This window comes from Puntigrus tetrazona, chromosome 10 (genome assembly GCF_018831695.1).
Source record: "Puntigrus tetrazona isolate hp1 chromosome 10, ASM1883169v1, whole genome shotgun sequence".
In the NCBI taxonomy this organism is placed as follows: domain Eukaryota; kingdom Metazoa; phylum Chordata; class Actinopteri; order Cypriniformes; family Cyprinidae; genus Puntigrus; species Puntigrus tetrazona.
The window spans coordinates 15,792,615-15,817,503 of record NC_056708.1 but is presented as its reverse complement, the minus strand read 5'-3'; the positions used below and the strand labels follow the sequence as shown (position 1 = coordinate 15,817,503).

General features: G+C 35.4%; 7 protein-coding genes and 1 pseudogene across 7 annotated transcripts; 4 read left to right on the top strand and 4 right to left on the bottom strand.

The window, feature by feature from the left end:
- Positions 1–1,145: 1,145 nt before the first annotated feature.
- LOC122352472 (trace amine-associated receptor 13c-like) lies at positions 1,146–2,162 on the bottom strand. Its single transcript, XM_043249874.1, has one exon. It carries the CDS (start codon positions 2,145–2,147, stop codon positions 1,146–1,148), a length of 1,002 nt encoding a protein of 333 aa, XP_043105809.1. The 5' UTR covers positions 2,148–2,162.
- Positions 2,163–3,476: 1,314 nt separating this feature from the next.
- Positions 3,477–4,505, bottom strand: LOC122353065 (trace amine-associated receptor 13c-like). Its single transcript, XM_043250899.1, has one exon. The coding sequence runs from the start codon at positions 4,470–4,472 to the stop codon at positions 3,477–3,479; it is 996 nt and encodes a 331-aa protein (XP_043106834.1). The 5' UTR covers positions 4,473–4,505.
- Positions 4,506–7,530: 3,025 nt separating this feature from the next.
- On the bottom strand, positions 7,531–8,496 carry LOC122353103 (trace amine-associated receptor 13c-like). The gene has a single exon (XM_043250957.1). The coding sequence runs from the start codon at positions 8,494–8,496 to the stop codon at positions 7,531–7,533; it is 966 nt and encodes a 321-aa protein (XP_043106892.1).
- LOC122353102 (trace amine-associated receptor 13c-like) lies at positions 8,447–12,397 on the top strand. The gene is made up of 2 exons (XM_043250956.1): positions 8,447–8,460; positions 11,419–12,397. The coding sequence occupies exons 1-2, from the start codon at positions 8,447–8,449 to the stop codon at positions 12,395–12,397; spliced, it is 993 nt and encodes a 330-aa protein (XP_043106891.1).
- Positions 12,398–14,097: 1,700 nt separating this feature from the next.
- On the top strand, positions 14,098–15,266 carry LOC122352471 (annotated as a pseudogene).
- Positions 15,267–16,739: 1,473 nt separating this feature from the next.
- Positions 16,740–17,714, top strand: LOC122353177 (trace amine-associated receptor 13c-like). Its single transcript, XM_043251122.1, has one exon. The coding sequence runs from the start codon at positions 16,740–16,742 to the stop codon at positions 17,712–17,714; it is 975 nt and encodes a 324-aa protein (XP_043107057.1).
- Positions 17,715–19,967: 2,253 nt separating this feature from the next.
- Positions 19,968–20,960, top strand: LOC122352370 (trace amine-associated receptor 8a-like). The gene has a single exon (XM_043249782.1). The coding sequence runs from the start codon at positions 19,968–19,970 to the stop codon at positions 20,958–20,960; it is 993 nt and encodes a 330-aa protein (XP_043105717.1).
- Positions 20,961–23,114: 2,154 nt separating this feature from the next.
- LOC122352469 (trace amine-associated receptor 13c-like) lies at positions 23,115–24,137 on the bottom strand. Its single transcript, XM_043249873.1, has one exon. It carries the CDS (start codon positions 24,120–24,122, stop codon positions 23,115–23,117), a length of 1,008 nt encoding a protein of 335 aa, XP_043105808.1. The 5' UTR covers positions 24,123–24,137.
- Positions 24,138–24,889: the final 752 nt, after the last annotated feature.

Genomic DNA, 24,889 nt, shown 5'->3' with positions numbered 1-24,889 from the left:
CCATCTAAAGTTCTGTAATGGCTTTCCCCCTTCCCCAGTCTATGAAAAAGATGTTAGGAAGAAAGGTGCTGCTATTCTGCTAGCTCAGACTACTAATATTGAATTAAACCATATAGGACCAGATGGCATAGATAGGATCTTTATAGTAAATTGCTAAAACAGAATGTAAAGGGGAAAATGATTTCATAGGGCCCTACACAAATAGTTCTTCAAATGACTTTTCTAAGAAAAATAGTGTTTTATTAGCATCATTTTATTAGTAATTTCTTTTACTGTCAGTTTATTAAGAACCTTCTTGGCAGATGGCATGGGAAGATTTTAATGCAGAATTAATTTGACATATTGGATGCAGGTGTTTCTTGTAAGGGATATAATTTATTTTTTTTCAAATTATTATTATTATTGTATCATCTTTTTGAAACCTTTCAAGTTCAGTAAACCTCAAGACTTCAAAGTTTTGATTCTTTTTATAGTGCCCACTTGTGTGGACAGTTTGGGATGCATCACTTCTATCAATGTGAGCACCAAATATTGCCTTTTTAGAGAATGTGGATGTCAGGGAGTCACGGCTTTAGTTACTCGTCTCCACCCGAATAGCCAGAATTCTGAACATTGTCACCTGTTCACTGCAGTAAACCACACTATATCCTATATAGTACTCCTCAGTGGTACTGATTACCTTTGTTGATCTCCACCAAGAACCCTCGATCTTGACAGTGGAAACTTCAATTTAGTTGCCACTACTTACTTGCCGGCAATAAAAGTTTTCATTTAAATTCTTGTGAAGAATTACATTTTAAATGATTGCTTTGTGATGCTGAGTAAAGCGATGTAACATTGTCACTAAATTATTTTTTTTATTTCTCAGTTGTTAAAATCAAATTTAAGATGCACATGTATATATGTAATAATTACAAATAGTATTATGTATAAAAACATGATCAAGATTGTTGACAAGTTGAGTTACAGAATGTAACAGATTTTTGTCAAGACAGAAATGAAAAATTAAAAACATATATTGCTAATAAATGTTTTATAATTCTGCACATAATTAGATGTAGATTTAAAATAATTACTAGCTCTAAACTGCACAATTGATCAATGTTGCACTTTTTAAGGAATTTTTACTTTTTTGCACATTGTTTTCAAAATTGTTGATGTGTAAAAATATTGACTCGAGAGGATGCTGTCTGAAAAATTCTAAAAGTTAAAATGTGTTTAACTGATTTTCTAAACCAGGGGTAAAATAAAGCATAGATAAGAGGATTCAGACATGAGTTAACATAAAAGATCCATATTAGACAATAGAAAATGGTGGGTGGGATTGCTGCGTTTTCAGTTAGAGTCAAGATATAGTATGGAATCCAGCAAAGCAGATGAATTGCCACAATGATCCCTAATGTCACAGCAGCTTTACTCTCAGATTTCCTCTTCACTGAACCTTCCGTTACAGATTTACCACTCTTCATCAGAGAGTTTATGACTTTCACTTGCTTTTGTGCAACATAAAATATTCTTAAATGTAAAGTTATAATCAGGGTACAAGGAAACAGAAAGGAGAATATTAAATCAGTTACTCTCCATTCAAACGTAAGCATAATAATACATTCACCATAACACAGATCTGTTCTATGTGGGATACTTATTACGATTGCAATATTATAGGCTGAAGAAACAAACCAGCAAAGACAGACAAAAATCAACATTCTAGTCATGGTTATTTTCTGTGGGTACTTTAAAGGGTGACACACAGCCACATAACGATCAACAGCAATTAAAACTAAATTACTGAGAGATGCTGAGAGGAGCAATCCCAGGATTAACATAAACAGTCTACAGAAAGTGTCTTCGAAGTACCAGCACGTCTCAATCAACTTGATAGCCTCTATAGGCATGACAATAAGTCCAACGAGCATGTCAGCCACAGCCAGAGAGAGAATGATCAGGTTGGTTGGAGTGTGAAGCTTCTTGAAGTGAGAGATGGAGATGATCACCAGCAGATTCAGAAACACAGTACCTCCTGACAGAAGTGAAAAAAATGTGTACATAAAATAGTAATAATAACTGGAGCGTTTTTCCTTGATACATGAAGAGTTGATGGCAGGAAAGCAGTATTGAGTCTCATGATCCTCTGTCTCATAGGCCATGAGTGAGTCTCCTCCTTTCAGGAGTTTGTTCTACTCTCTCTTTGTTCTGCTCTCCTCTTTTAATTTATACAGTGTCTGGATCAGAGGATCAGACGACCAACCCATCTACCGCCCACTCTACAGTTCTGTAATGGCTTTGAACAAATATTTCTACAAATGACTGTGACACTTTAAGAAAAATAGAGAGTTTTATTAGCATCTGATAATCTTTTTTTTTTTACTTTCAGTTTAATAAGAACCCTCTTGGCAGATGGCATGAAAAGATTTTTATACAGAATTAGTGACATGTTTAATGCTTGTGTTTCTTGTGAAGGTTAGAATTAAATTTTTTTTTTTTTAATTAAATTATTATTATTGTATTATCTTTCTGAAGTCTCTCCAGTTCAATACAGTAAACCTCCAAGCTTCAAAGTTTTGACTTTTTTTATAGTGCCATCTTGTGCGTAGTGGACCGTTTAAGATGAATCACATCTATAAATGTGAGCACCCAATATTTCTCTTTTAGTGAATGTGGAGGCTTCAATTTAGTTGCCACTATTTGGTTGGCGGCAATACATTTAGAATTAAATTCTTGTGAAGAATTACATTTTTAAATGATTCCTTATGTGATGCTGAGTAAAGTGGTGTAACAAATTATCACTAAATTAAAAAATGTATTACACAGTTGTTCAAATCAAATTTAACATGCACATACATAAGTATATAAAAATTAGGAGTACATTACAAAGAGTATTATGTATAAAAACATGATAGATACTTGACAAATCGAGAAAAATGTATCAAATTTGTTTTGTCAAGACAGAAGTGAAATTAAAAACTAAAATTACAAGTATATGTTCCCATAATGCAGCACATAATTAGATGTAGTGTTGCGGTTTAAGTTTCTCCCTTTGGCTGAAATGTGACATTGACACTGAAAAACACACGGAAAATGTTAGTCTGTATCAGTGGTCTCTGCTGTTTTGTATGTGGGGATATACTTTTCAAATGACAAACTGAATGAGATCTGTTTGCTTTCAGCTAAAAAAACTTGTTGGGGCCAACACATGCACCCATATGTTGAATTGATTTAATATTAAATGTTAATAATGTTAAAATAAACGACTTTAACATTACACTGAAAACACCCACAGAGCAATAGAATGCGACAGTGAAGGCATGATCAAGAAAAGTTCACAAACTGGGACACAAACTCAGGATGTCTGAAGCCAAAATTCTGTTATAATAAATTACTAGGTCTACACTGCACAGTCTATTAATGTATAATATATGTTGCGCTTTATAAGAAATTGTTTTACTTGTGTGCACAAATTGTTAAAAATTTTACGACTACTGATTTGTTACAATATTGACTCGAGAGGATGCTGTCTGAAAAATTCTAAAAGTTAAGATGTGTTTAACTGATTTTCTAAACCAGGGGTAAAATAAAGCATAGATCAGAGGATTCAGACATGAGTTAACATATAAGACCCATATTAGACAATAGAAAATGGTGGGTGGGATTGCTGCGTTTTCAGTTAGAGTCAAGATATAGTATGGAATCCAGCAAAGCAGATGAATTGCCACAATGATCCCTAATGTCAGAGCAGCTTTACTCTCAGATTTCCTCTTCACTGAACCTTCCGTTACAGATTTACCACTCTTCATCAGAGAGTTTATGACTTTCACTTGCTTTTGTGCAACATAAAATATTCTTAAATGTAAAGTTATAATCAGGGTACAAGGAAACAGAAAGGAGAATATTAAATCAGTTACTCTCCATTCAAACGTAAGCATAATAATACATTCACCATAACACAGATCTGTTCTATGTGGGATACTTATTACAATTGCAATGTTATAGGCTGAAGAAACAAACCAGCAAAGACAGACAAAAATCAACATTCTAGTCATGGTTACTTTCTGTGGGTACTTTAAAGGGTGACACACAGCCACATAACGATCAACAGCAATTAAAACTAAATTACTGAGAGATGCTGAGAGGAGCAATCCCAGGATTAACATAAACAGTCTACAGAAAGTGTCTTCGAAGTACCAGCACGTCTCAATCAACTTGATAGCCTCTATAGGCATGACAATAAGTCCAACGAGCATGTCAGCCACAGCCAGAGAGAGAATGATCAGGTTGGTTGGAGTGTGAAGCTTCTTGAAGTGAGAGATGGAGATGATCACCAGCAGATTCAGAAACACAGTCCATGCTGACAGTAATGAAAAAAACACATACATGATATAGTATTCATGTCTGGAGCGTTTTCCCTTGATACATGAAGAGTTGATGGCAGGAAAGCAGTATTGAGTCTCATGATCCTCTGTCTCATAGGCCATGAGTGAGTCTCCTCCTGTTAGGGGTTTGTTCTGCTGTTCTACTGTTCTTTTATTTATACAGTGTCTGGATCAGACCAACCCATCTTCCGCCCAGTCTGAAATTTTATAATAGCAGTCTTTTTTTTACCATCGGGGGAAAAAAAGACTTTAGGCAGACTACATTTTTTTTTTTTTTTTTTTTTTTTTTTTTATCTATTCAGTCTTTTTACTTGCATTGGATGACTAAAGAAATAGCATTGAATATAAAGATTTTCATAAGGCACAAAATGCCATAAACATGTTTTATAACGTGATGCATTTGGATGAAAAAGTCAAAAAAAGAGCTGTACGCATTGCAAGATTATAAGCTAAAGAAAAATAATTATTTAAATAAAAAACAATATTTAACTTCATACTCATCTTTCTTTTTTGCCACAACACACATTCACTTTATCTAGTATGTTACGATTTAAACAAATGTTTTGTGTCCTCCTTTCAAAGATGCAAGAGTGCAATCTATACACACAATGAAAATTGCAAGCTAATGTTAAAGAAAAATTGACGTGGACAAGTATATCTGCCAAGTGTCTTTTATTTATCTCTTACTGTCCAAATCTGTATATAATTGTATAGTCTCGATAGTATCTAATGCTGTGCCAAGATCTAATAGCACTAATAACGAGATAAAACCACAATCCGATTATAGAAGCAGGTCATTAGTAACTCTAATGAGAGCAGTCTCGGTACTATGGTACGGTCTAAATCCTGACTGGAAATTCTCGCAGATACCATTTTTTTTCTAAAAATGAATATAGTTGTGAGGATACTAACTTTTCTAGTATTTTGACAGAAAAGGGAGATTAGAGATTGGTCTGTAATTTACTAAGTCTTTGGGATCAAGATGTGGTTTCTTAATAAGAGGCTTAACTACAGCCAGTTTGAAGGTTTTGGAAACACATCCTATTGACAATGATGAATTAATAATGGTCACAATAGGATCTATGACTTCTGGAATCAGATCTTTTAATAGTTTAGATGGAATAGGGTCTAACATACATGCTACTGGTTTAGATGATTTGACAAGTTTGTACAATTCTTCCTCTCCTATAGTAGAGAATGAGTGTAATTTTTCTTCAGGGGATCTATAGCTCACTAACTGATGTGAAACTGTAGCTGACTGCTGCATAGTTGCAATTTTATCTCTGATGGTATCAATCTTAGAAGTAAAGAAATCCATGAAATCATTACTGCTGTACTCTTGGGGAATGTTAGCACCTGTTGACCTCTTATTTTTCATTAATTTAGTCACTGTATTAAATACCTGGGGTTGTGTTTGTTTTCTTCTAAAAGAGATGAAAAAAAAATCAGATCTAGCAGTTTTTAATGCTTTTCTGTATGACAGGATACTCTCCCTTCAGGCAATACGAAATACTTCTAATTTTGTTTTTCTCCACCTGTGCTCCATTTTCCAGGCTGCTCTCTTTAGGGTGCGAGTGTTTTCATTATACCATAGAGTCAGATTGTTTTCTTTCATCTTTAAGTGTAAAGGAGCAACTGTTAAAATGAAGTTGAACTCCATAATATATGTTCAATATAAGCACATCTTATCTATATAAAATATTTATGGCAGTGTTGTTTGTGTAAGAGGTTGTGCTGGTTTTATTTGTATTTTAATTAAAATTCTGTAATAGATCACACGCTATGGCATTCAAACTGCAAAAAGATAAAAAAATGAAGACGTTTAAGGAATACAAATCAATGAGGTTACATAGTTCAACAAATGTAATGTTTGTGTGCATGGACTGATATTTGTTATGGTAGGTGAAGAAGAAAACTATATATCAAAAATAAAGTCTTTTAAATTTCAGAATTCACAGCAGTACAGAAAACCTAGAACTCGGAGGAACAGGTAAACTTGTAGCATGAAATAACTGACATTGAACTGAATAGAAGTGCTGATGAGACCACGACAGGTGTAAGGATTTAATAACCATTGAGCAAATTAACAAACGTGTTAAAATAAACATGGAACATAACCATAAAAGGAAACATAGGAACAGGAAATTTTTTTTTTTTTAAAACCATAAACACAACATTACTCCCCCCTCCCTGGAAGGTGCACTGGAGATGGGCAGACCTGCAGTGAACCCACATCACAGATGACAATCTGAGGGTGAGCAGAGGGTCTGACAGGATCCAGCAGAATTTGTGGAGAGGAGGCGGGAGAGGGAGGCTGGGCAGGATTTCTTGCCACATCGCTAGCACAGTGACTGGAGATACTCCAGTCTTGGTACTCAAGTCTATTCAATCTCCACAGTTCAGTTCTTACCCATCCTTAGTGGTGGTGCAGTGGTTAGGGCTTTTCTCTACCATCTCACTCTCCACCGTTGTGTCCACAAACTCTTGCATTGTTGGCTCACACACGGTCGGACTCTTGAGACCAATTGTCTCTGGGACAATTGTTGACATCAGCTCGACAACTGTGGCACGCTCTGGCAGCTTTGCAATGCCGGGTGGCATTTGACTGGGCTCTGTGTGTCCGGCAATCACATGTGATGATTCTGGACTGGGATCTGCTTCACCAATGGTGAATGCTGAGCCAACGATTCACATTGCGGAAGCTTACTAGCCCACTCTTCTGCCCACTCTGATGCATAATCACTTACATAGCATAACTATTAATTTACTGTAATTTGCTATAACTGTTCTATTAGCTGGTGAATCAGACTCAGTTTTGTTTCATTCCATTTAATTAACATTCAGTAACATTCAATAAAACATTCAATTAAAGGCAACATTACAGTAGTTACAGCTTGAAGTCTTTCTGGGGAGATGATCATAGTTACTGAGAAAATAGATTTTTATAGACTGGACAAGTATATGTGTGTTGTCTGAATTTCAGGTACCATTAACTAACTAATGAATGGTTTGAGCAACAAAAATAACACTCAAAAGTGATTTTAATATGATACAGTGTATTGTAAACCTAAATGCACTGAGTGTGTGACACCACATACCCATAGAGGATAAATAAATGGTAGTGAATCCTTTTCATTATTATGGTCAAGTCAAAAAGATATTATGCTTGGTGAAATATTTTAAAAGTTAAGATGTGTTTAACTGACATTTTAAACCAGGGGTAAAAGAAAGCATAGATAAGAGGATTCAGACCTGAGTTAATATACAAAATCCATAACAGAATGTAGGCTGTGGTAGAAGCCATTCCTGTGTTTTGTCGTGTTAAAGACAAAATAAAGAAAGGAATCCAGCAAAACAGATAAACTATGACAATGATTCCTAATGTCAGAGCAGCTTTTCTTTCAGATTTCCTCTTAGAACCTTCATTTACATGTTTTCCACCCTTTATCAGTGAGTTTATAACTTTGACCTGGTGATGTGCAACATAAAATATCCTCAAATATAAGGTTATTATAATAGTACAAGGAATCAAGAAAGACAAGAATAGATCAGTGATTGTCCAGTCAAAAGTGATCAGGATTGTACATTCTCCATAACATGCGTATTTCATGTGTGAGACACTCACAGCTATTGCAGTGTTATATGCTAAAGAGCAAAACCAACAAAGACTAACAATAATTAATGTTTTAGTCATGGTTATTTTCTGTGGGTACAATAAAGGGTGGCACACAGCCACAAAACGATCAACGGCAATTAAAACCAAATTACTGAGAGATGCTGAGAAAAGAAGTACCATGATTGTTATAAACAGTCTGCAGAAAGTGTCTCCAAAGTACCAACATGTTTCAATGAGCTTAGTAGCTTCTGTGGGCATCACAATAAGTCCAACAAGCATGTCGGCTACAGCCAGAGAGAGAATGATCAGGTTGGTTGGAGTGTGAAGCTTCTTGAAGTGAGAGATGGAGATGATCACCAGCAGATTCAGAAACACAGTCCATGCTGACAGCAATGAAAAAAACACATACATGATATTGTATTCATGTCTGGAGCGTTTTCCCTTGATACATGAAGAGTTGATGGCAGGAAAGCAGTATTGAGTCTCATGATCCTCTGTCTCATAGGCCATGAGTGAGTCTCCTCCTGTTTGTTCTACTCTCTTTACTGTCCTGTCATTTATACAGTGTCTGGATCAGAGTGACGTACATAATGATGGAGGCCCAAACACAGATCCTTACAGCACTGCCATTTGATTGGAGAAAATTGTTCCTGGAGATTTACCAGGTTCAGCTCCAACCCTGATCAAACACAACTGAACCAACTAATTAGAATATGAAGGAGCACTTGATCATTTTACACAGGTGTGTTTGATCAGAAAATGAACTGAGCTCTGCCTGTACATAGATCTCCAGGACCAGGGTTAAACACTCTGATGTAAAACACCTTAAAGCCCATCCTGAAATACTGGAATAATTTTTTAATAAATCTAAGACTATGACATGATCTATAGTTTCAAGGCAGCACTAACATCAAGTAAAACTAGCATTGAGTCAAACTAGTAAAATTAGTAAAACTAGCCTTGGTCAGATGCAATAAACAATTAATTTTGTAATATGAGCTGAAACTTGAATTAAAGTATTCAAAGATACTGCAGAAGGGAGAAAAACTATGCAAACACTTTTTCAAAATGTTTTAAACAAAAAAATTTGAAATAGGCCTGTCAGTTTACTAGTAACTATTTTTAGTCTTTATTAAATGGGGTCATATGATGCGATTTTCAAGTTTTTACAAGCTGTTAGTGCATAGATACGAGTTAATCCTAACATAGGATTTCACACAATTCGTGGCACTGTAAGCTCTTTCCATTTTCAATCTTTATGGGAAACACTACAATGTGCCAGTAATTAATTAAAACCTCTTGAAAGTGGGCAAATGATCAACCCAAAACCTTTTAAAGGTTCCTAATGCGGGCCAATTTTCTAATAGTTATAACGCAAACAATGACTATTGATCCACTGGACAGAACTGTGATTATACTAAATATTAATGAGACTGAAGTGAAAGCCCTTCAGGGAGCAGAGTAAAGCCTTAACTGTTAGTCAGTGACCCCTAATGATTAGTAAGCACTGAAAAAAAAATATTAAACTCTGAAGACCAATTATAGTTATTATGGCATGTTATTTAGGAAAGGTGCACCCGAGAGTGCTGTTAACACCTTTAGTGAATATAGAGATGATCCTCCACTGAGTCTTTCATTAAAGCTGCGAAAACACAGGACAACACACAAAACAGACTGAAACAACAGCATCTCTCTTGATGGCTTAGTGATCTGCTTTTGACATTTGAGGGCCTGATTTTTATACCATAATCTATCCTTCAAAACTAATGTGACGTTAAAACGAGGTTGAACTCCATAATAGATGTTCAATATAAGCACATCTTTTCTATATAAAATATTTATGGCAGTGTTGTTTGTGTAAGAGTTTGTGCTGGTTTTATTTGTATTTTAAAGTAACACAGCAACAATGTTTTAAATATAAAAAATTTAAATGGGCCTGTCAGTTCACTAGTAGGTAGTTGTAGTTTTTTTTAACACATGTTTGCCATTTTGGCTGTTATTAAAAAGATTGTTATATGATGCGTTTTCACAAGCTGTTAGTGCATAGATAAGATCCCTAAAGTTAGAAGGACTAAAGTGTCAAACCCAAAAAGGTATTCTTTATAAAAGTTAAGACTCGACCATGCCTTCCTAAAATGACTCAAATTATTTAAACACACATGTCTTGGATCATTTTCACCCACCCAGTGAAAGAGAAACTCTGCGAGTTTTACTTTCAAGATTCGAACGCATATTTCAGTGCGTCCGTCCCCAGGATTGGTTTGCACCGATTGACCTGAAGGATGCATACTTTCAGGTTTCAAATCTTCTGTACCACAGGCCTTTCCTGAGGTTTGCTTTCGAAGGTCCCTGTCACCCCCTGTCTTCACGAAAGTCGCAGAGGCTGCCCTCGCTCCACTGAGAGAACAGGGTATTCGCATTCTCAACTACCTGGATGACTGGCTCATTTTGGCTCATTCTCATGCTGAGATGTGCAAACTCATCAAACTCAGTCTGTTGGCTCTTCGGGTCAACTGGGAGAAGAGCAAACTCTGACCGACACAGAGTATCTCTTTTCCTAGTATGGAGTTGGATTCTTCAAACAAACAGCACACTTCACACAGGAATGTGCTCAGTTGGAGTTGAACTTCCTGAATATGTTCAAGGGCAGGACGATGGGCCCACTGAAGTATTTTCAGAGGCTCCTGGGGTAGCTGCGGTGGCAGTCACAGCTGGGGCTGCTTCTTATGAGATCTCTTCCAAACTGGCTCAATGGCCGAGTCACAAGGTGGTTGTGGACGCGCACTCAGCGGGTCCAAGTGAAACCGGCCTGCTGTCAAACCTTCACTCCATTCACGTTCCAGGCATGTGCATCCAGCAGCCGATGAGCTGTCACGAGCTCCACTGCCTTGAGAATGGAGACTGGTCACCATGGTGCAGTTTCACCTCTGAGCGGCTAGGTCACCGGCTTGGCTCCTCATTGAAAACCTGAATATGCGCTGTATTGGATCGTTTTAATACACTCAAAGTGGATTGGTGTCTCGAAAACAAGATCCCAATTCGTCTGTTATATCTGACGTGACATCTCTGTTTACTTCTTCAGGGAATGAGGGTTACATAAGAGATGTTTTTGTTATTGATTTCATTATAAATATTTTCAACATGTTTCTGCACCTTTAAATTTAACGAGTGCCTGCAAAAACAGAATTATCATTGAATGCTAAAAATATTAAAATAGTAGGTGGGTTTAAAAACATAAAGAAACCTCACGTTTGATGGGACGTCCCTGTTTTCTACACATATAAATTAGAGTCGAGTCAGTAAAGGAAAGGAGAAAGCCAAACAGACAGCTTGAAAATTATACCACAGCTTCAAAGTGGTCTGTTGATAACAAATGGAGTGAACATCAGGGGTATGCAACAAATGAGGATATAAATACTTGTGAAAATTGAGCATCATGGAGGACAACAGTCAAGGAATACAATATTGCTTTCCAAACAATAATTTGTCTTGTTTCAAAGATATCAAACCTGAAGTGGAATATGCTGTTTTGTTCATTTTCATTTCTTTATTATCAGTGTTTACTGTGTTTCTGAATCTGCTGGTGATCATCTCCATCTCTCACTTCAAGAAGCTTCACACTCCAACCAACCTGATCATTCTCTCTCTGGCTGTGGCTGATCTGATTGTGGGACTGATTGTTATACCGTTCATGGGCATCAGGTTCATAGAATCCTGCTGGTATTTTGGAGAGAGATTTTGTTCTCTTTTTTTATTTATTGTTTTTGTGGTTGTTTCAGCATCTCTTGGTAATTTAGTCTTCATATCTGTAGATCGTTATATTGCTGTGAGTGATCCTTTGAGATACACAGTAAGAGTCACGACTGATAAAGTTGTGTTTTGTATTATTATAAACTGGCTTTGTTCTAGTGTATATTCCGTCATTATCTTATATAATACCATGTTCTACCCAGAGACACAAGCCAGGTGTTACGGAGACTGTATAGTTTCTTTTAAATTTGAGCATTTCATCACAGACCTCATAGTCACTTTTATTGTTCCTTCTTCTGTAATAATGTCTATATATGTGAAAATCTTCTGTGTTGCAAAATATCAGGCCAAGGTTGTAAATTCTGTCACAGGTGCCAGCAGGTCACAAAGAAAGGCAGCAAAAACCTTGGGGATTGTGGTAATGGTTTACTTCTTGTGTTGGATACCTTACTATATAGTCATCCTTATTGAAGGAAATGAAACAAAAGAGTCTGTTGAATTTAATATTACGTGCTGGATTGTGTACATGAATTCTTGTATGAATCCAATTATCTATGCACTGTTTTATAAATGGTTTAGAATATCAGCTAAACATATTCTGACTCTGAATATATTTAAACCATCATCAGAACACTTCAGTCTTTTCCCAGAGGATAAATGATAAATGAGGATAAATAATAATATAAATAATATTATGTAATTTTTGTATTTTGTATTTTTTTTGTTCTTGAAGAGACATTGTTCTATTATTACCTTTTGTGTTCTTGTACAGTGATTTTTACTTTGTATTTGAGGATTTCCTATGTTGTACATCAGCAAGTGAAATTTATAAACTCCCTGATGAACATTTTAGAATTATTGTGAACATGAGCTCTTTCTTTTTAAATCAAGATTTTACATTAGATTGCAAAGTACGGCTTTTTACTATACTGCTTTTTCTTTTTTAAAGAGTGTCTAGTCAAAAAAAAAAGTTAATATGAAAACAATAGTGACGTGAAAATATGCAATTTAGTATAGTGTAAGAAAAACACTTCATTTAGCAGCATTTAATATTTTAGCGCTGTACAGTAGGAATGTTTTGAAATCCTGTAATTGGATTTTACATCAGTCCTCAGTCTGTGCTTGGAGCCCTATAATAACAATACTTTACGATTTCAGATCTTTACAGTAGTAGCGGGAATCCTTTTGAATTCTTGGGCTCATGATTTGATTAAAAATCGTTCCTCAATTTAAAATTGAACTTCTATTCAGAATATGTATAGATTTGATTTTAGATTTGATTTTAGATCGATTTAGATTTGTTTTGTGCATCATAAAAAAATGATCAGTTTCTGTGAGTTCCAAACCGCATTTTGGCGCTCGTGATTAACACCTCCTGTGTGACGCTCACAGTGAAGGAGCACGGGTAAGTGCCATTCACATAGAATGCACTTTTGTGTTGACAAAGATGTGACGTGGGCACGAAATAGGAAAAAATTCAAAGAAAATGGGAGTTGAACTTCTTTTAACTTGAGAGCTGCCCAATAAGCAGCACAATTGGTTTAAAAAACAAAACAAAACAAACTTTAAAGGACTTCTACAGTGTGTCTGATTTTTGCTTACTTGACTCATGTTACTTGAATCAGTTACATTTTCAAGTTGACTTGTTCAAAATCGAGAGTCGGACAAAATTTCTGAAAAAAAAATATTTTGCCATATTGTCCAGTCTTATGGCACATTACTGTATTCTCAGTATTTAGTGAATTAGCCCCAGATAAAGGATCTGTTAATTTGCTTTGTCAAGCCACTTGCATGTCCACATTGAACATGCTTCTCGTGGTGGCAAGACTGTAAAAAAACAATTGATGAGCACATTTAACTATACAAAAAAGCTTTAGAAATGCATCTCAATATAAATCTGGTAAAATGCTGCAAAATGTTGGAAATCATGTGAATAAATCAATCACAACAAAAACACAGACTCATGCATGAACACCGTATTGTGCTTCACTTTGAACAGATTATATACTCAATATACTATTTAATTAAATCACAAACTATTGTAGTTTGATAAGCACAGCCATATTGTAATTTCAGTTGTAGATTCATTGATTTGTCAAAAATTAATGATTATAATTGAACTTTTATGGAACGTATTAAAATAAAAACCCATGTCTTGACCCCTTTAATAGTAGGAGGGTTTAATACAGGGTAATCAGACCATTAAATGGGATGTCCCTGTTTTTGTACATATAAATTAATGTCGAAGCAGTAAAGGCAGAAAGTTAAGCTGACAGTTAGAACATTGTACTCCTCTTTAAAGCAGTCTGTTGATGAAGAATGCAGTGAACAACAGCGGCAGGCTATGATTATACTGTGAAAATGTCTGACAAGAGGATCATGAAGGACAACAGTTTGGAAATACAATTTTGCTTTCCAAACAACAGTTTGTCATGTTTCAAAAAAATCACACCTGAACTGGAGTATGTTGTTTTGCTTATATTCATCTCTTTATTATCAGTGTTTACTGTGTTTCTGAATCTGCTGGTGATCATCTCCATCTCTCACTTCAAGAAGCTTCACACTCCAACCAACCTGCTCATTCTCTCTCTGGCTGTGGCTGATCTGATTGTGGGACTGATTGTTATACCGTTCATGGGCATCAGGTTCATAGAATCCTGCTGGTATTTTGGAGAGATATTTTGTTCTGTATTTTTATTCATTGCTTTGATGGTTGTTTCAGCATGGTCTTCATATCTGTAGATCGTTATATAGCTGTGAGTTTCAGCATCTCTTGGTAATTTAGTCTTCATATCTGTAGATCGTTATATAGCTGTGAGTGATCCTTTGAGATACACAGTAAGAGTCACGACTGATAAAGTTGTGTTTTGTGTTATTATAAACTGGCTTTGTTCTAGTGTATATTCTGTCATTATCTTATATAATACCATGTTCTACCCAGAGACACAAGCCAGGTGTTACGGAGAATGTTCAGTTTCTTTCAAATTTGAACTTGTTGTCACAGACCTCATAGTCACTTTTGTTGTTCCTTCTTCTGTAATAATGTCTATATATGTGAATATCTTTTGCGTTGCGAAATATCAGGCCAAGGTTGTAAATTCTGTCACAGGTGCCAGCAGGTCACAAAGAAAGGCAGCAAAAACGTTGGGGATTGTGGTAATGGTTTACTTCTTGTGTTGGATACCTTACTATATTGTCACTCTTATAGAAGGAAATCACACACATCAGCTATATGTTCACTGAAAAAATCCCTAAAAACACTATCCAAGAGGCTCTGTGTATGTTCTGGGAGGAGGCTGCTTTGCTGCGTCTAGCACAGTGTCTTGAATCTGTACAACAAAAATCTCAAGACTAAAGAATCTGCTGAATTTAATATTACGTGCTGGATTGTGTACATGAATTCTTGTATGAATCCACTTATCTATGCACTGTTTTATAAATGGTTTAGAATATCAGCTAAACATATTCTGACTTTGAATATATTTAAACCATCATCAGAACACTTCAGTCTTTTCCCAGAGGATAAATGATTAATAGATATACTTATTTTCCAGTGTTTTTTTTTTTTTTTTTTTTTACGTTTTTGTGGAAAACTGTCATGTAACAGTCTGCAGCTGTATCAAGAAATTAAATATTAATCTGTTACACAAGAAAAAATGTATACATACAATTCTAGGTGCCTGTGAGTTCTCATCATTGTCTTAAATACAGTTTTAAATGTGTGCTGTGGTCAGATGAGTCCACATTTCAGCTTATTTTTGTGGAAAATGGACATCAGATCGTTCGGGCAAAGATGTTGCTTGCAAAACTTAGCATCCTTAATTCCTTGATGGCTGAAATGTGTAATTAAAAGGAAAGGTGATTTGACACATTGGCAAACATGTCTCTGTCCCAATTTTTTTTTGAGTGTGTTGTAGTCATCAAAACCAAAATTTATTTATATTTAGAAATAAAATAATGTTGGCCAGTGAAAACATTAGATTTTTTTCTTAGCATTGTAATAAATAAGTTAAAGAGAATTCTCAAATAACATATTCTTGATTTTATGGCACTTCACAAACTTTTCTTGAATTGGGGTTGAATGTTGTGCACCAGCAAGTGAAAGTTATAATCTCCCAGATGAAGGCTGGTAAATCTACAACATTACAACAAATCTAGAACCACTGCGAACGTGAGCCGTTTCTTTTTAAATCAAGATTTTACAGTAAATTAAAATGTTATTTATTATACAAAGGTAAGTATGGCATTTTATTCTCACCTTGTTCTGATAAACATTGCAAGCACTACATCATTTAGAAGCAGCAATAAACTTAAGTGTTAAGTTAAAGACATTTTATGCAAATACTTCTAGCTATAACTTGAGTATCATAATGTGAACAATGAAGAATGATCTTGGAGAGAGATTTAACATGTAGATGTTCTATAGAAACCTGGCATTTCTGATTTGTTTCAATATTTTTGTTAGCTATACATATCAATTATCTTTAAATATGCATCTTTGCTTGCTAACAAATGCTACAAAAAAATAACCAGCTGGACAGAAACTAATGCAAATAGATGGTAACTATTGTGATATTAAACCATTTGGTTGGCTTACATGCAGCATGTCTCATATATCACAACAACAAGCCTACAGTGCTTCCACCTCTAGATGTAATATCTCTTAATGTATACTGATAGCTGAACCTTCTCAACCCAGAAAAAAAAAACTGTTGGTATGGATTTTTAATAACTACTTCCAGCAATTGGTGCACAATTAGTAGGCAAAACAAAAAAGCATGTCCCCATTAACTGTAGGAGGGTTTAATACAGTGTAATCCGACGTCACATTTAATGGTATGTTCCTGTTTTCTGTACAGATATATATCAGTTAAATCAGTAAGAGGAGACAGAAAGTTAAACTAAGAGCTGAAATGTTATACTCTGCTTTAAAGCAGTCTGTTGAGGAAGAATGCAAGGCTATGATTATATAATCAATTGTGAAAATGTTTGAGAATAGGATCATGAAGGACAACAGTTTGGAAATACAATTTTGCTTTCCAAACAACAGTTTGTCATGTTTTAAAAAAGTTGTACCTGAAGTGGAATACTTTGTGTTGTATATTTTCATTTTTTTAGCATCAGTGTTTACGGTGTTTCTGAAGCTGCTGGTGATCATCTCCATCTCTCACTTCAAGAAGCTTCACACTCCAACCAACCTGCTCATTCTCTCTCTGGCTGTGGCTGATCTGATTGTGGGACTGATTGTTATACCATTCATGGGCATCAGGTTCATAGAATCCTGTTGGTATTTTGGAGAGACATTTTGTTCTATATTTTCATTCATTGCTTTTATGGTTGTTTCAGCATCTCTTGGTAATTTAGTCTTCATATCTGTAGATCGTTATATTGCTGTGAGTGATCCTTTGAGATACACCGTAAGAGTCACGACTGATAAAGCTGTGTTTTGTGTTATTATAAACTGGCTTTGTTCCAGCGTATATTCTGTCATTATCTTCTATAATACCGTGTTCTACCCAGAGACACAAAACATTTGTTATGGAGACTGTAGAATTGATTTTACATTTGAACATGTTATCACAGACCTCATAGTCACTTTTGTTGCTCCTTCTTCTGTAATAATGTCTATATATGTGAAAATCTTCTGTGTTGCAAAATATCAGGCCAAGGTTGTAAATTCTGTCACAGGTGCCAGCAGGTCACAAAGAAAGGCAGCAAAAACCTTGGGGATTGTGGTAATGGTTTTTTTCATGTGTTGGATACCTTACTATACAGTCATTCTTATCGAAGGAAATGACACAAAAGAATCTGTTGCACTTAATGTAGCATACTGGATTTTGTACATGAATTCTTGTATGAATCCTCTTATCTATGCACTGTTTTATAAATGGTTTAGAATATCAGCTAAACACATTCTGACTTTAAAAATATTTAAACCATCATCAGAATATTTAAATCTTTCTCCAGAGGATAAATGATCAAGTGTTATGCTGGGAAATATTTCTTCCCGTTTCTTTGCATTTTTTTGAATATATGCTCTTGTACATCAACAAGTGAAAGTTATAAACTCTTTAATGAACATGAGGTGTTTCAATTCAAGATTTTATGAAGTATGCTTATAGGAAAGTGTCATGAAATTGTCTTTTCACCTTTTTTAGCTGATCACATATTCAAAAGAAGTGCGAAGATGTATCAATTGTTATTAAAGGTGCAAATATATTATCTAGTGTCTCAATTTAAAGTAATTAAACTGTATAATCATTATACAAGACTTGGATAAATGCTCTTTAAAGTATTTTTAAAAGGAGTATACTGCAGCTTGTCACTGTATGTGCTATTCTGTCAACTACCCCCACTACTGTTTGTGAATGTCTATGTAGTTAAACTAAAAGTCAGTGTAAAGAAATAATAGGACAGCTTTTTTTGCAAAAGTGGGACAACATCTGTTTATGTGATCATGAAAGTAAAAATAAAGCAAGTTAATTTAATGAGGGGTATATACATATAAGCACAAAACCAATTTAAGATATAAAATGGTGTTTAGCAAGACAGGCTGTTAAACCGATGGTCATCGGTTCGATCTTAGTACCAGCAGGAACTGTCGATAGGGGAAGTGAATGAACTTGCTCTCTTTCACACTAAGGTGCCCTTGAGCAAGGTACCTAATCTAGCACTCATTTTTCTGGGTGTGCGCACTTGGATAAGTTGAATACAGAGGACAGATTCCAAGGATGGGTTACCATACATCACATCATGTATGTAGAGACTTCATAAAAAAGCAGGCCTTTGGAATTATATTCCATGCGTCAGGGTTGTGCTCTGGCACGGCTCCAGCGCGGATGGATCTAATGTTTAGAGGTGTAGCTGTCACCGCACCGGAGTGAATCCTGTACTTAGTAAACACAGATTCTAGCTCACGTCTTGAAATATATTGACCCAAACAAGAATTTTCACCTGAACAAGTAAATAGCAAGTCTGTCATGCTTTGTTCTGACTGAGGATAAAAGCATTGCAATAAATTGTGCTACCAGTGGTGATTATATCTGATGATCGGTTAATTCATATCACATCAAACCCTGCAAATTATTATTATTGTTATATTCTCAAATTAATATTAACATTGCTTAACTATGAATATCGTCAAAGTCTCTTTAAGCAGCTCCTATCTCTTTGTTTTGGGAAACATCAAATTCTCCCAAACTGTTAACGTAGCTTACTTTAAAATTTCACTTTTGAAATCACCAATGAAATCTGACAACTATTGCAATTTGCATCTAGTTTCTTTTGCTAAACTAGCGTTATATAAAAAGCTTATTTCTCGGACGAGATCAGTCAGTGAGCACGCGCACTCTCAGAATGCTGACTGTTTCTATAGCAACCGGAACGTTCTGACTTCACAGATCTTTAGAAGTGATTGATTGGCCATTTTAAGAGTTGCATTTTCCCCATTCAGTGGTGTGTCTTGGATATTCTGTGGTCTTTGGTGTAGTGTGCACAAGTGTGTAGATTTCAATTTATGTACAGTCTAATCTCTGTCACATCATTTGAATTTTATATTAAGAAATTATTTTAACTCCGAAATTATTATTTATAAAATAATGCTCCCTTTGAACTGTTTAAAATACAAAGCTTGTGTCATCCCATTCTATCTTTTATCCGAAGCACATTTGAAATATAATTGGAATATAACATTGGAATATAATTAATTTTATTCATACAACCGTTTCTGTATTACAGTTCACCATCAAAATGTTTTTTTTTTTTACATTTAATTATTAAAGCTGCTGTGAGAATATGCTAAAATTCAATCTTAAAAATAGTAGTGATTGACATAGCGATAACCATAACAATGAATGAGACAAAAATATATGTGAGAGCACCTTTAGTGAGTTAATCCTGGAAGCCTCCACAGACAGCGCATATTTAAAACGGGAAGCATCACCATATGTACAGAATTATAGGACATTGTCTTACATTTGTAAAGACTTTTTAAAAGTCTTTTTAAATTTCAGTCTTTGTATTTTATGAAATATTTGCACACTCACAAATATTATATTACAGACACTGTTCAGTTTATTACTGAATGACTTGAATATTTAATTAGTAGGTGGGATTAGCGCAATTCTATCCAGCCTCATATTTAATGGGATGTCCCTGTTTTCTGTACATATAAATTCAGTCTGAGTTCAGTCTGTGATAGAAAGTCAAACTGACAGCTGAAGCATTGTAAAATGTTTAACAAAAGCATCATGGAGGACAACAGTCAAGAAATCCAGTATTGCTTTCCAAACAACAATTTGTCGTGTTTCAAAGATATCAAACCTGAAGTGGAGTACGTCCTTTTATACATGTTCATTTCTTTATTATCAGTGTTTACTGTGTTTCTGAATCTGCTGGTGATCATCTCCATCTCTCACTTCAAGAAGCTTCACACTCCAACCAACCTGCTCATTCTCTCTCTGGCTGTGGCTGATCTGATTGTGGGACTGATTGTTATACCGTTCATGGGCATCAGGTTCATAGAATCCTGCTGGTATTTTGGAGAGACATTTTGCTCTTTATTTTTATTTATTATATTTATGGTTGTAACGGCATCTCTTGGTAATTTGTTTTTCATATCTGTAGATCGTTATATTGCTGTGAGTGATCCTTTGAGATACACAGTAAGAGTCACGACTGAAAAAGTTGCTTTTTGTATTATTATAAACTGGTTGTGTTGTGGCATATATTCTGTCATTATCTTACAGGATACCATGTTCTACCCAGAGACACAAAATGGGTGTTACGGAGATTGTAGAGTGTCTTTTAAATTTGAGCATTTCATCACAGACCTCATAGTCACTTTTGTTGCTCCTTCTTCTGTAATAATGTCTATATATGTGAAAATTTTCTGTGTTGCAAAATATCAAGCCAAGGTTGTAAATTCTGTCACAGGTGCCAGCAGGTCACAAAGAAAGGCAGGAAAAACTCTGGGGATTGTTGTTGCTGTTTTCTTCATGTGTTGGATACCATACTATTTAGTTACCCTTATTGAAGGAAATGAGGAAACAGAATCAGTTGAACTTCATGTGACTTGCTGGATTTTGTACATGAATTCTTGTATGAATCCTCTTATCTATGCACTGTTTTATAAGTGGTTTAGAATATCAGCTAAATACATTGTGACTCTAAAAATATTTAAATCATCATCAGAATACTTGAGTCTTTTGCCAGAGGATAAATGATCTATATCTATATACTGTACATTTGTCTGTCTGTTATCTAGATGGATCGATATAAACCTTTATGCAATTTTTAAAAGTTTTGTTGGAATAATCAAGATTTTAAATTTCTTCTTGTTCCCATGTACAGTATTCATTCCTTTTATATTTGTACATGTTCTCTTGGACATCAACAAGTGAAAGTTAAAAACTTCCTGATGAAGGGGGATAATTAACATTTACAGAACATGAGTTGTTTCTTTTTTCTTCGATCAAATTTTTATGAATGATATATAGAGGAAAGTATGTGTGCATGCATGTTCTCACCCAGTGAAAAATACACTGTAGAGCAAAAAGGACACTGATGACGACCAAAAACATTTTTGAATATAAAGTGGAATGTTCTACAATAGCCAGATCTACTGATTTCAGTCCACTTTGTATAAAAATGGTTGTAATTTCTAAGCATTTTATTAATATTCATATTTTTGTTGAACCCTTGAATTGCACTTCAATTTCATCTTGACCTGTGTGTGTGTGTATATGTATACAGATTTTATATATCTCCACACATATAGTGTGTGCTTACGCTACACTAGTTTCCTCCAAAAAGTTACTTTGAATACTCTTGTCACTGGACGTTTATAAAATACTTTTGTATGAATTGACTTGTGCGTGTAGATTTCCTGGTTCTTGCCATGAATATAGCCTTAGATGCTGGAATGGTGCTAAAAGGGAAATAAATAAATAGACATACCATGTGTGCATAATTATTGAAATTGACAAATATGACCAGAAAATTTGTATGCCTAATAATTATTTTTTCACTTTTACATTCTGTATAAGAATGTAATGTAAATGGTATTATAAATTCACACAGTTGTATCTTTTGCAGTTTTACAGTGGGTTGTGCTATCAAACAGAAGCTTTGTTATAGATGGGTGTTGCAGTGTAAAGTAAATACACATTTTTTTCATTCTCATACATTTAAAATAAAAGATTAGTTATTAGCTCTTTATTGAGAGTGGTCAAACAAGCAAAAGGTCAATAGGCAGGCAGCAATCAAACAAAGAATGGGTAAACAGTCCGAAGTAAGCACGGGAAATCAGCAGAAGTAAATGAATGCTCAGAATTACCAGCTGGAGCAAGGATAAGACTTTGCACTGAGTGTGCGTCAGGGCACATGCAACCGGCATGATGGGAAACACCTGGGCCGGCAATCAGTCCTAGGTAGGGGGCATGATGGGAATTGTGGTTCTGGGCGGCTAGTATTTGGGAGAGGGTCCTTCCGGTGGCCGTTGGAGAGAGCCACAGTGGCACGGTTCGTGACCCCAACATGTCTCAATATATCTTATTCTCATCGGTGGTGCAACAATGAGTCCCACAATCAGATCAGTCACAGCCAGAGAGAGAATGATCAGGTTGGTTGGAGTGTGAAGCAGCTTGAAGTGAGAGATGGAGATGATCACCTTTAATAATCTTTAATAATACAAAATAATTCTGTTGTCATAATCTGTAATATACATAATTTTAATGCATGATGAAGGCAACAAACTACCTGATGCACAGCTGAGAGCTGGCATTCTGCCCCATGGAAATTAGTAAGAGTTGATGTAGTGTGGTAAGATCACATTTATTATTGTTTATTACACCCTCTCATGGCGGTGTTGTTCCTTGATGACCTCTCTGAACAGGATAATGCTCCCTGCAACAATGCATAAATTCAGAAATCCTCAAAATTCTCTAGATCTCAATCCAATTAAGCATCTATGGGATGTGTTGTACCGTAAATAAATAAATAAATAAGATAATGTATTATAAACCACATTTCTCTTGCATGTTGGATATATTTTATTGCAGAGCACTTTGGAACCACTTCTATGTGAAGAATACATGTTATGTGGTTACCGAAAGAGTTTGTTCCTCAACTTTGAATAGCTCTAGAGACATTGTTCACTTGTTCATTGATTCTTTAATCCCTATATAGTGCATTGCAGTTAAGCACATTATGTCAGCAAAGAGTGAACAAAGTAAAGGGAGGAGTTTGGATACTGACACTGCATCAGAGAACTGATATAATAATAAGGCTTACTTTAAAAAATAATTTAACTCTTGTTGTGGTAGTTTAAAGTTGGAGTCAACTCTCAAAAACCTGGAATCAATGCTTTAACATAAACATTAATGACAATCTGTAAAAAAATCCATCCGAGATGATGCTGGCTGAAATATTCTAAGTGTCAGAATGTGTTTAACTGATATTTTAAACCAGCGGTAAAATAAAGCATAAATAAGAGGATTCAGACCACAGCTGACATACAGAGACCAACTTAGAAATGTCATTGTAGTGGAAGAGATTGCTGTGGATTCTGTTAGAGAACAGATACAGAAAGGAATCCAGCAAATCAGATAAACTGTCACAATGATTCCTAATGTTAATGCAGCTTTGCTTTCAGATTTCCTCTTCATCGATCCTTCCATTATAGACTTATCTCCCTGCAGTGAATTTATAGCTTTTACTTGCCATTGTACAACATAAAATATTCTAAGATATACAGTGATGATCACAACACAAGGAAATATGAAGAAGAAGGTCAAATCTATGAATGTCCAAGCAGGAGTAATTAAAACAATACACTGGCCATAACACAACGTTTTATGAGAGATATTAAAATATTCACTACTAATTACATACCCAATATTGTAAACTGAACAGAAAAACCAGCAGAGACAGATGCTTATTAAAATTTTAGTTGTGGTTATTTTCTGTGGATAATGTAAAGGGTGACACACAGCGACATAACGATCAACAGCAATTAAAACTAAAGTACTAAGAGATGTAGAAAGGAGCAGCCTAAGAGCACTTGCAAACAGTCCACAGTAAGTGTCTCCAAAATACCAACATGTCTCAGTTTGTTTTATTCCTTCTATGGGTATCACAATAAGTCCAACAAGCAGATCAGTCACAGCCAGAGAGAGAATGAGCAGGTTGGTTGGAGTGTGAAGCTTCTTGAAGTGAGAGATGGAGATGATCACCAGCAGATTCAGAAACACAGTCCATGCTGACAGCACTGATACAAAGAGATAAATGATATTGTATTCAATCCTGGAGCGTTTTTCTTTTATACATGATGAGTTAATGGCAGAAAAACAGTATTGAGTCTCATGATCCTCTGTCTCATAGGCCATGAGTGAGTCTCGTCTTGTTGGGAGTTTGTTCTGCTCTGCCCTTTAATTTGCCCTCTGCCCTTCCACCCACTCTGATGCTGCATGATTCTGTCATTATGTTTGTGATTCATAAACACAATTGTCAAGGTGCTAATCTTATCTGCTGCTAAAAGTAGTATGTAGTATGTATCACCTTAGACCCCAAAGAGTTAAGTTGGCAGTTTTTAATATTCAGCCTTTCACCGCTTTTATGCTCTCTGTTTGTGATTTCTCTATTCCAGTACTTTATTCTCTATTACCCTCCTTTATTCCAAGTCATATTCTGGAGATGTGGTGAGGTCTTGAAGTGGGGTGTAAATACTTTCCTGACTGTTTTCTTCACACTCTTCAGCCTTTATTTACCCCCTGAGATGCTTGTTACCAACTCCACATCCAACAAAAGTCAGAGACACAGTCAGTTGATTAAGAACATTCGTTTGTCTTCCTCCCTGATCACCTGAAAACCTGCAGTATTTGCTAAAAGACTCAATTCTCACCAGGCTTAATGTATGCTCTTTTTCACTTGATTCAATTTTACCATGTCATATCGTCCAGGCCCCAAGAATGTGAAAGCCAGTGTTCTCTCTTGACTCCATGTTTCAGAAGAAAAATGTGAGAAAACGGAACCCATAATCTCTAAGGAAATCATCTTAAACCCTATTTAGTGAAACTCCAATCCAGATACCTCCTCCAATGCTTCCACGGCCACTCCGTCGGGCCGCATGGAGTAAGATCAAAAAAACTAAATT

Excerpts from the sequence above, each read along its gene's own strand:
- LOC122352469 (XM_043249873.1), bottom strand. The coding sequence starts at position 24,122 with ATGGCCTATGAGACAGAGGATCATGAGACTCAATACTGTTTTTCTGCC.
- LOC122352472 (XM_043249874.1), bottom strand. The coding sequence starts at position 2,147 with ATGGCCTATGAGACAGAGGATCATGAGACTCAATACTGCTTTCCTGCC.
- LOC122353065 (XM_043250899.1), bottom strand. The coding sequence starts at position 4,472 with ATGGCCTATGAGACAGAGGATCATGAGACTCAATACTGCTTTCCTGCC.
- LOC122353103 (XM_043250957.1), bottom strand. The coding sequence starts at position 8,496 with ATGGCCTATGAGACAGAGGATCATGAGACTCAATACTGCTTTCCTGCC.
- LOC122352370 (XM_043249782.1), top strand. The coding sequence starts at position 19,968 with ATGTTTAACAAAAGCATCATGGAGGACAACAGTCAAGAAATCCAGTAT.
- LOC122353177 (XM_043251122.1), top strand. The coding sequence starts at position 16,740 with ATGAAGGACAACAGTTTGGAAATACAATTTTGCTTTCCAAACAACAGT.